Here is a 10,656-nt window from a genome sequence, read left to right as displayed (position 1 = left end):
AAAATGGAAATATTTCCATGACTTTCTAACATTTACAGATAGAGAATATACCTGTGAAATGTAAGTCAGGAAGACAGCACATCTCAAACACATTAAACAGCGCGAGTAGCCTAGTGTCTCTGTCAGCGGCACATTAAACTAATATGCGAAACGAAACTATAAACTATGTCTTACCAGTTTTTAAAGGCCTTAATATGAAGCTTGTCACATGTTTAGAACAAATTGGACTATGCACTTTCTCCACAGCAGCTCAGTCTGTGTCCTCCGCTATATTTTCAGATGCGCTCGTATCAAACTACTGTATATCGATATAAACGGTATTGCCTCATATCGAATCGTTTGTAAAGAAAATATCGAGATATAGTACAAACTCGATATACCGCCCAGCCCTATGCTCACATGAGTGGAATTAGTAGAGTAATCCAATTAGCTGCTAAGAAATGTAATGGCCCATCATTTTGAGTCATATAAGCAGCTCCACTTGCTACAAATCTTTTTCCTCTTCTCCTAAATATACTGTTATATCTGCTGTATAGTCCAGATGGGCTGCACACAAAACAAGTAGGCTATATCTCGTAAGCATTGTAGTCTGATTCTTGGAAAAAATGATTCTTATAAGCGAGTTCTTTTTAGGAAAATAAAGATACTGTACAACCACTGTAGCTTGATTTCCAGAATGAATGACTCTTATGAACTGGCTCTTTTCAGTGAATCAAGGACATACGGTGTGATCAGTGTAGTCCAGTTTACAAGCAAATGACTCTTATGAGCCAGTTCTTTTTGGTGAATCAAACATAAACAGCGTAACCAGTGTTGCTAGATGCCTGATACAAAATAATCGTATAAACCAGCTCTTTTAATGAATATTTCAAAAATATAAGTCACTGGTTTGAATCAGTCTGAAACACCGCCCTTTCATATGTAAGCAAAATGTATATTATAACAAATAATTGGAATCGAATCAAGACCATGTGAATCAAAATCAGGAAATATGCCCCAGCCCTAAATACTGGTGTTAGTGATGTGTAGCCAGTTTAATTAAAACTTGATTATAGTTCAAATAACATGTATTAAAAAAAAAAAATCATCAACAAATTATGGTGCAGATTTACTGTGTCATCCAGCGTATGCTATGCCTCCTTTCTCTGAGGCTTTGGCTTTATTTATTCAGTGGAAAAAAGCTGTTTGGGCTCTGGTTAGTTTGCCCTCAAATCAAGAGCTTTTGCATTTTGTTCACCCTCTCTGTCTGATGCAAAATGCAGTTGCCAGATCCCTTGACACCAGGGAGGGTTGCCAGATCCCTTCCTGCTGATTATAGTTATTTCCACAAGCTGTTCCTCTGTGTGAGTGCTTTGGGCTCTGGGTGCATGTCCTTCTGATCGCTGCATCACAACAGTTCTTTTGCTGGCCCAGGGAGCGTGTTATTGTTGGATGTCTGCACTGTAATTTACCAGGACCAGACCACAGTTGGAGTTTCGTGAAATTTTCAGCCATCCCAAAAGAACCTCTGCACAAGTCCTTCAGAAACCCCTTGCTGACACTGTACCGGCCAACAAAAGCAACGGAAGAACCATCAGCTCATTTAAAGAGACAGCTCCTTATTACAGGGAGGCATTAAACACCGGACATGGACGGAGCTCTAAAAACAAATCCCACGCCTCACCGAAGATGCTGATGATTTTGTTTCAGAATCTATTCCAAATGTTTCTTGGTCCTTGTAAAAACACATTTTGATGTGTACACAATATTTCATCCGTGTCTTTACATATCAGTCATTCACACTGCTCTTTAAAAACAGTCAATGTAGAGTAATACCACATTTATGTCATTTTTAAAGGCAAATGTTTAATATTTGCCTCCCTATCGGCACCAAATGGAACTGCAATTTGGGTCCATCAGCATTATGATGCGATTTCTTTTTCCTGTTTTCTTTTGTAGCTTAATTAGTCGCATTGTATTTATAGCTCAAGTAATTGGAGTTAAAAATTAGTTTAAAAAAGAGTGCATTGAGATAAATGTAATTATCTTTGCAGCAGTGTTATTTTAGTATTTTTTTAAATATACTATTATAATATTTGATGATATTTTTAATTAGCTTTTGTATATATTTTCATTTTAGTTTAAGTTTCTGTCATTTTCTTATATAATTTAATTAATTTTTATTTTCAAACATTTCTATTTAGCTTAAAATTGTTTTATATTTTTATATAGTTTTAGTAATTTTAGTTTTAATTAATTTCCGTTACTTGCCTAGTTTTTCTATTTTTTTCTAGTCTTTTTTGTTTGTTTGTTTTTTTTATTAGCTTTTGTATATATTTTCATTTTAGTTTAAGTTTCTGTCATTTTCTTATATAATTTAATTAATTTTTATTTTCAAACATTTCTATTTAGCTTAAAATTGTTTTATATTTTTATATAGTTTTAGTAATTTTAGTTTTAATTAATTTCCGTTACTTGCCTAGTTTTTCTATTTTTTTCTAGTCTTTTTTGTTTGTTTGTTTTTTTAAATATTTTATTATTTCAGATTTAAAAAAGGAGAAATGCTGCTTGCATGTGTTTTATTTCATGGTGCATTTCATTACAGTTCTCAGTTGCTCTTTAAGCACAGTTTCTTATTCCTTGCTGTTTATATGGTATGGCGACGGAGGCAGATGGCCCCCGCTGTATATCAGATTAAGCCATTAGGCCATCAAATCTGTGTAATAGGTTTGGATGGGTGGTCTGAGACTGCAGGACCTTATGGCTCCTGCCAAGTCTGGATTCTTCACTGGCCTGTTTGCTTTCCAAAGAAATACTCCAACCACGAGTCAACAGACAATTATATTATAATGTAATGTAGACTTGTGTTCTCATTATTTGACCAATTATAAAATGAAATGTATGATGTAATTACACTTACATTTCATTATGTTAATTAGACAACTGTGATAATGTCCATTTTCGTCCAAAAGTGTAAGCCTCGTATGGCTAATTAAGTTGGGATGAGCTCTGGACATTCTTATTATCTTGAGATAAAGGGTCCTCCATGTAAGCGCGTCATGGGGGAGATAGAAGGGGCCGATTCCATTAACTCATGCATTGCTCTTCCATAAATCACTGACTGTTATAGCTGTGTGTAAGTGTGTGCAATGCAAGGATGTTGGGCGAGATGGGGGGGAGGGGTTAACAACTAGGGTTGGGTATGGTTTGAATTTTATCAATTCCGATTCTTTTCGATTCCCAGTTTCGATTACAATGTGATTAAATAATATCAAACATTTATCCTTTTGTCTCTTTTTTGCAAACCATTTATTGGAGCTGAATACCATGAACAAAAATCAACAGTCTACATAAAAACTGGACTCTTTAAGAGCGGTTTGTGTGCAAAATAGAACTGCATGATTCTGGATAAATTGTTTTTTTTTCTTTTTTTTCCCCCCAATGGAAGTTGTGGTTCTCTCATGATTCTGAAGGGAAAAAAACATTAGACAACACTGTAATTTATGAATGAATGATTAAATGACTCACTAAAGATGTACTTGTTTCTTTACTGGATGAATCAGTGTTCTTTAACGAATCTCTTGTATGATTCAAAGACAAATACATTTTAACAGCCCCTTTTCGCCACCTACTGGCGTAACAATGTAATCGATCAATCTTCATTTGAAGTGTCAAATTACTTTCAAAAGGTGATTTACTCTATTTTAATCACTACCGTATACACATCGTACACAGTTTATATCTGAACTATAAACTTTTATCCCAGTACTTCTGTGATTTGAATGTTTGTAACACAGAAATAAGGATACTGTGTGGCTGAAAAGACTGAAGCTGTTTCATTCATGACAGACCGCTGCTCTCTTTAGGTCAATGGCTGTGCGAACGCAAATCTAAATGTTCAAATCACACTGGTGTGATCGTACTCTTCACGGACGAACTAACAAGTGATCACAACATTATGATCGCACACGTCAAAGGTTGAGGAAACGGATGAATCATTGTAATTTAGGAACAGAATCATGTTGGTGTTTGAATCGCATTCGCAATCTTTAACGATCTATTAAATTAAAGTGCTTTGTCATGTTGGTGGTGACACATCTCTTGCAACATGTTTAGCTATCACAGATATTATACTTAGCTTTTTTGGCATCTGATCGCAAATGTAGCCCTGGCAGATCGCTAGGTCCGGTCCTCACAGATAGGAATCTATAGGCAGAATACATTTTAATTTGACAAGTATCCGATTCCTGACCTTAAGTATCTGATTCTGGAATCGATTTTCGATTCCCAACCCTATTAACAACAACAGGGATAAAGAAATTCCACCCCTGTGTTTGTGACCGTGTCACCCAAGTGCCAAAATCCAAGCGTTTGATTAACAAGCCGTGTGCAAACACCAAAATCCAAGTGATGAATTAAAAAAATAAGACTTTGTTGCCCTTAAACCTGCTGGTGCTTTTATTTATTTACTAGCATAAATTAAATTGAAGTAATTCACACCTGTGTTTGTGACTTTGTCACCCAAGCATCAAACTCGTTATTTTTTGTAAACAATACTTTATTTATTTACTTACTCACATCACTCATCAGTAATTCAAAGCTGCTGTTGTTTTCCAATGTCATTCCAGGTACATCATTATTACAGCTCTTTGCCGGAGGATAAAGTACCATACGTGAACAGTCCTGGGGAGAAGCATCGCATCAAGCAGCTTCTGCATCAGCTCCCCCCACATGACAATGAGGTAAGATCAGCTTGGGGTCTTACATGAAAAGGTCACCAGTCTGAATGCATGTATGTTTGTGTGTGCCATCATTTACACACATGTATGTCCATGTTTATGTGACACAGCTGACCTGAGCTCTTGTTGCGCAGGTGCGATACTGTAGCAGTCTGGATGATGAGGAAAAACGAGAGCTGAAGCTCTTCAGCAACCAGAGGAAGAGGGAGAACCTGGGCCGTGGTAATATCCGGCCCTTCCCGGTCACCATGACTGGAGCTATCTGTGAACAGGTGTGCAAGTGTTCACTTGTGTGTATGATATTCAAATGAACTGTGGTTTGGGGTGGAGGGTGTTTGTGGCCACAGGAAGAGTTCAGCTACAGTGGTTCATTGAAATTAGTTGTTTTGTTTCTTAGTGGCTTATTTTTGTTGTAGGTTTTAAGGCTTCCTCTGGTTTTGTGTATTAGCCCACCTGGGATGTCGTGTAAGTTGCCAGCGAATTAGATCTGAATCTAAGCTGGATATGCATGTCTGTGACCACCTGCCTTGTTTCTCTCTCCTTCTGTTACTTCTCCGGAACAGATGTCACAGTGACACAGTTTGGCTTTTTTCGCTTGTTTTAAATGTATCCTCTGCAGTGACACTCTTAAAGATATAAAGCCCCCATTTAGCCCTCAGTACTGTTGAAAAGATGCAGATTTTCCAATAAATATTGTTCTCGAAGGTAACTGACACACAGGTGTGTGTTTTTGTGGGTAGGTGCATGCATCTGTCTATCCCATTAAACATTTGCTGACTCTCCATAGCACAAGATATTGGAAAATGCTGAAGGAGAGCTTTAATGAAGAAACCAGCTCATATCAGCTGTTCCCTTCTCTTTTCAGATACAATATGCTGACCACTTGTTATAAATTCATATTTTTTTCTCTATTCTTTGTCAGGGGATGTGCAAAAATACACATTTATTCACAGGTTTTGGATCAGCAAGATATATATTTTTTAATAAATTAATTCTTTTATTCAGTAAGAATTAGGAATGCACGATATTGGATTTTTGTCGATATTCGATATGCTGATATTTTTCAACTCATTTTGGCCGATACCGATATATTTCCTTTTGTTTGGAAACAACACCAAGTCTCTCCTGTGCAGAAATTATAAGCAAAATATTTTACATTTTGGTTAGTTTTTAACAAGAACTTTTGTTAGAATTAAATAAAACAACAATGAATGTTTTTTGACAGTACATTGAAGCTTTGAAAATAACTATAGGCCTAAATAAACTATATCAATCGCTGCATTTTTTCTCCAGAAAGATGCAGTGTTAACCCTAACACTTTATTTTAAGATTTAACATTTGTAGATGGTCTAAAGCTAGAGTTGTAAAAATTCTGAAAATCTTTTAGAGCTTATGATGTGTTTAAAAAATAAAACATATTACATATTAATGAATAAATCAGTATATATAAAAGTATTTATTTACAATTGTCATGTTTGTGATTTTTTTTTTATGTAAGCTTTAGCTTCTTAAATACTACTTTATTTAATCAGAAACAGTCTAGATGTTATTTGTGTAGGCTATTTTCTTTTTAATTTAATTAGAAGTAGGCCAACAGCACCCCCTACAGATTAAAACTCCTTACCGAACGGTCATTAAGGCCTGGGGGAGGCTGCCACTGCTGCCACTGCACATGCTATTTACTCTGTCACACCGAACGCGTCATTTTGTACGTGCTTTCACAGATTAAAGGTGCAGTAGGAGATCTTGGAAAATGCTAACTTTAGCCTGATAGCACTGAAAGCGAACATCCCACCCTCCCTGCAATCGCTGTCCAAAGGCACGCCCCCTGAACGCATATACGCTCACAGACCAGAATACCAGAGACAACATTACAATAGGTTACATCAGCAGTTCCCAATTCCAGTCCTCGCACCCTCGCATCCAGACACTGTGCAGCGCAAATCCGTGAATGAGAAGTTAAGTAAACTTCAACGGATTTCTCCTGCTCAGGGAGTAGGGAGCAATGAACACTGTAGGGATCATATCGATCGGAAAACAGTTCATGCACGTAGATCACTTCTAACGAGCTGGTTATCTGAATCGGGTGTGTTAATTAAGCGAGACATACAAAATATGCAGAGTGTGGGGGCGCAAGGACTGGAATTGGGAACTGCTGGGCTACGTGTCATTCACCAGTGAGAACTTTTTAGTACAGTTAGTAAAAGTACTACAATACCAGGAAGGGAAGATTGGGTTGTTGATGTTTGTCTGCCATTCTCGCTCTGTCTGCACAGTGTGTGTGAACGCACTGATGAAGTATCCTTGTCTGCGCGAACCGGATGCGCAGAGGTATGTAAATACTTATGTTGACAGACAGGTAGGAAAGCTAATTAAAACGCTCGGACAGAGCATTTTGATTGGACAAACATTTCTTGGTCCTACCACCTTCCACAGAATATATAAATACAGATAAATATATGTAAACCACTTAACTTAATGATTGCTATCGGGATGTGAAGAGACTTTCAACCAGCATAACAAAATATGTTTCTGAAGGCAATCACCTATTACACCTTTAAATGCAGCGATCCAAAACATCATCATTCAGACAAAACTTTGCTTCAAGAAGGAGCCACACTGCTGTCGTGATCTAATCATTAGCACACCCTGAGCACATGTAAGTTAACCTATTTCTCTTATCGGCAAGACATATCGGCATAATTTAAAGCCATTATCAGCTGATTCCGATATCAGTATGATAATATCGTCCATCCCTAATAAGAATGCATTATAAATTCAAAAGTGACCATAATACAAGAGTCTTGAGGTGCATTTTTTTCCTTTTATATTAAACTTTTATTGTAGTTTGTTTTATCTGATCATTTGGTAGACAAATAGGCAGTCTGTAAACACAAAATAAAAAGTGAGATTATTATTGATTTTCTCTTTTACCCTGCTGCTAAATAAATGTTTTCTTGTTAAATGTAAAATGTTCTTTTTAACTTTCCTTCCTAACTTTTAACTGTCTCTCCATCCCCTTTTCTCGTTTTCAGTGTGGGGGACAGATAAACGGAGGTGACATTGCTGTCTTTGCGTCACGGGCAGGTCACGGGATGTGCTGGCACCCACAATGCTTTGTGTGCAGCATGTGCGACGAACTGCTGGTGGATCTCATCTACTTCTACCAGGATGGGAAGATCTTCTGTGGTCGCCACCACGCTGAGAGACTCAAACCCCGTTGTTCAGCCTGCGATGAGGTTAGACACTCTCACCTTGCTATTGCAAGACATGAATCTCTGTACATTAGTATGTCTCTTGTATGTGCTAATAAACCATTGTTACCTAATATAATGCTGCAGATATTTGCAATATCCTTTTTAAATGAGAAAATATCTAAACAGCCCAAAATCACTCTGTTTATTAAGGTGTTTTTTCAAAGGAATGATGCTATGATTGTCTTAGTTTTAACAGAAAATTTTAATGAATAGTTCACCCAAAAAAATGTAAAGCAAAAAAAATGTACTCGCCTTCAGCCTGGCCATCCAAGATGATTTTGTTTCTTCATTCTTCATTAGCATTACATCATATGCTTACCAATGGGTCCTCTGCAGTGAATGGGTGGCGTCAGAGTCCAAACAGCTGGTAAAAACATCATAATAATCCACAAGCAACGGTTTGAAGTTAAAACACCTTAATGATGGATTGTGTCTTATAAGCATGCAGATTTTCACTTCACAAGACTTTAATTGATGGACTGTGGATTACTTGTGGATTATTGTGATGTTTTTAATTAGCTGTTTGGACTCTCATTTTGACGGTACCCATTCACTACAGAATGATACATTTCTCTAAATCTGTCCCAATAAAGACACAAAATCATCTTAGATGGCCTGAGGGTGAGTACATTTTCAGATTTTTTTTTTTTTTTGTGAACTGTTCCTTGAATCATCTGAAGGTGTGGTCAATCCTTGGGCCAGGTTTTGCAGGTACATATTGGTAAACCCAGTGAAATCTTGTGTGAACAGTTCAGCAAGCTGGAATCCATTGTGAAATCCACATGAAAATTCCCAATGGCATGGATTCCGATTGAGAAATTTTGCCATACAAAAACAAATGTGATCGCACCCTTAAAGTGCAAAGGGAAAATGAAATGCTTAATATACTGTAAAATGCTAAAAATCGAGACGTCTCTCATTGTGTAGTTAAAGATTGCACACAATGAGCCCTGTTTCTCTAGTTCTGATTTTGTGTAAAGACAGCTGAATACATTGCATGATTACCATGGTTACAGAACTTCATCTCTATAGTGATAATAGAGTTACTGCTGTACTGCAGCTCAGTCTGTTGCCTCAGTGGAGCCGTTAGCTTTAGTTCTGTCACTTCCATTGCAGAAGAATGGTCTTACTCTTATTGCTTATCTGTCTTTTAGATCATTTTTGCAGATGAGTGCACAGAGGCAGAGGGCAGGCACTGGCACATGAAGCACTTTTGCTGTTTTGAGTGCGAGACCGTTCTGGGTGGCCAGCGTTACATCATGAAAGAGGGCCAGCCGTACTGCTGCACCTGCTTTGAGTCCCTGTACGCAGAGTACTGTGACTCCTGTGGGGAACACATAGGTAAGAGCCCATCTATCAGTGCCGTCCTGGAATCCTCTCATGTCCATGCAAGGCCGGTCCACTTTGCTCTTGCAGAAATTGCCCTGTAGCAACTGCCAGATGACTGTCCTGCTTTTTGTCTAATGTTAAGAAGAATGAACGAAAAGCTGTGTTGCGAGTTGATAGTTTAGTCTGGCCTTCACGTTCAGCATTTTGGCAGATTGTTTCATAGAAATTCAGTCTGGAATTAGTTTCTACACAGAACCACAGAGAGTATTTTCATGAAACTGATTATAAAAGGGAAGCAACAGTGCAGGTTTTCAAAACAGATGTTGTCCATTAAAGTGTGGCTACTTAAAATGAGCTGTGATTAAAATCGAATACGTTTCTGCAATATGTGGCACCCCATGTAATCAGATTTCTCCAAACATGTCTACACCTCATGAGGATGTGATCCTTCAAAGACATCTTTGTTCTGCATTTTTTTTAACCTAAAGTAGCTGTCATTTAAAATCCACACATTTTTAAGTTTATGTAACTACATTATGCATTCAGATTTTCACACAGTGCTGTTAAGTGCTCTTGTGTCTAAAAGACTACTAGGGAAGGTTAGTTCAGGATATATATATATATATATATTTCTTTCTTTTTTTAGGTAAAAATATAGATAATATTTTTAAGAATGTTTGTGTAACTAGAATGAATTTAAAGCTGCATTCCGTAAACTTTTTTTTTTGGTTATTATTGATTTATAATTATCTAAAATCAATTATTGAGTAAGTACATAGCCAATCAGTGTTCAAAACTATCTCCTTACCTTAGCCCGATTCACAACGGTAAGCTTGTAATAATGTTTTATAATTTGAGTGGTTTGGGTCGTTTGTCTTTGCGTCATTACGTCATGTCTGTATACATAAAGAAGTCCTGGCTAGTAGGCTCTATTGCGTGTGTGGATGCTGCAGGTGGCGAATCATTTGTAGCCTCTTCTTAAAGCAGCTGGAATAACTTGTCATTTTAGAACTAGTTCTAAGGAATAATAAATTGCTTTTTGAGGTTAAAAGAATTTCTTTCGATGACATTCGAATGGTATAACAATTGGAGATTAAATTTAAATCTACAGATAACGCTAATACACACTAAATACACGTAGTCATGCAATGTTGATGTTGTTAACATTAACAATTTGAGAACTAAGTATAAAAATAATAATAATTTGCATGGTTTGACGTGATCTAAGCTAACTTTGCGATCATTAGATTTAATCACCATTGGTAGCTCGATTTATTGTAAAACTTTTTTTTCAGGTGGTCAGAACAAAACTGACAGACATGTGATTTACTTGTTCAGATGACATTTTCCGG

At 37.0% G+C, this 10,656-nt stretch overlaps 1 protein-coding gene across 2 annotated transcripts in view; it reads left to right on the top strand.

The window, feature by feature from the left end:
- LOC107551119 (prickle-like protein 2) overlaps positions 1–10,656 on the top strand; it is a 94,155-nt gene that overhangs the window by 78,295 nt on the left and 5,204 nt on the right. For both annotated transcript variants that reach the window (XM_016232649.1, XM_016232733.1), the window contains 4 exons: positions 4,608–4,721; positions 4,853–4,990; positions 7,754–7,957; positions 9,130–9,316. In XM_016232649.1, the coding sequence (XP_016088135.1) occupies positions 4,608–4,721; positions 4,853–4,990; positions 7,754–7,957; positions 9,130–9,316 (643 nt within the window). The remainder of the gene's footprint in view (positions 1–4,607; positions 4,722–4,852; positions 4,991–7,753; positions 7,958–9,129; positions 9,317–10,656) is intronic.

The sequence above is a fragment of the Sinocyclocheilus grahami genome, unplaced genomic scaffold (genome assembly GCF_001515645.1).
Source record: "Sinocyclocheilus grahami isolate Dianchi unplaced genomic scaffold, SAMN03320097.WGS_v1.1 scaffold2.1, whole genome shotgun sequence".
Classification (NCBI taxonomy): domain Eukaryota; kingdom Metazoa; phylum Chordata; class Actinopteri; order Cypriniformes; family Cyprinidae; genus Sinocyclocheilus; species Sinocyclocheilus grahami.
This window is presented reverse-complemented; position numbering and strand designations above follow the sequence as displayed.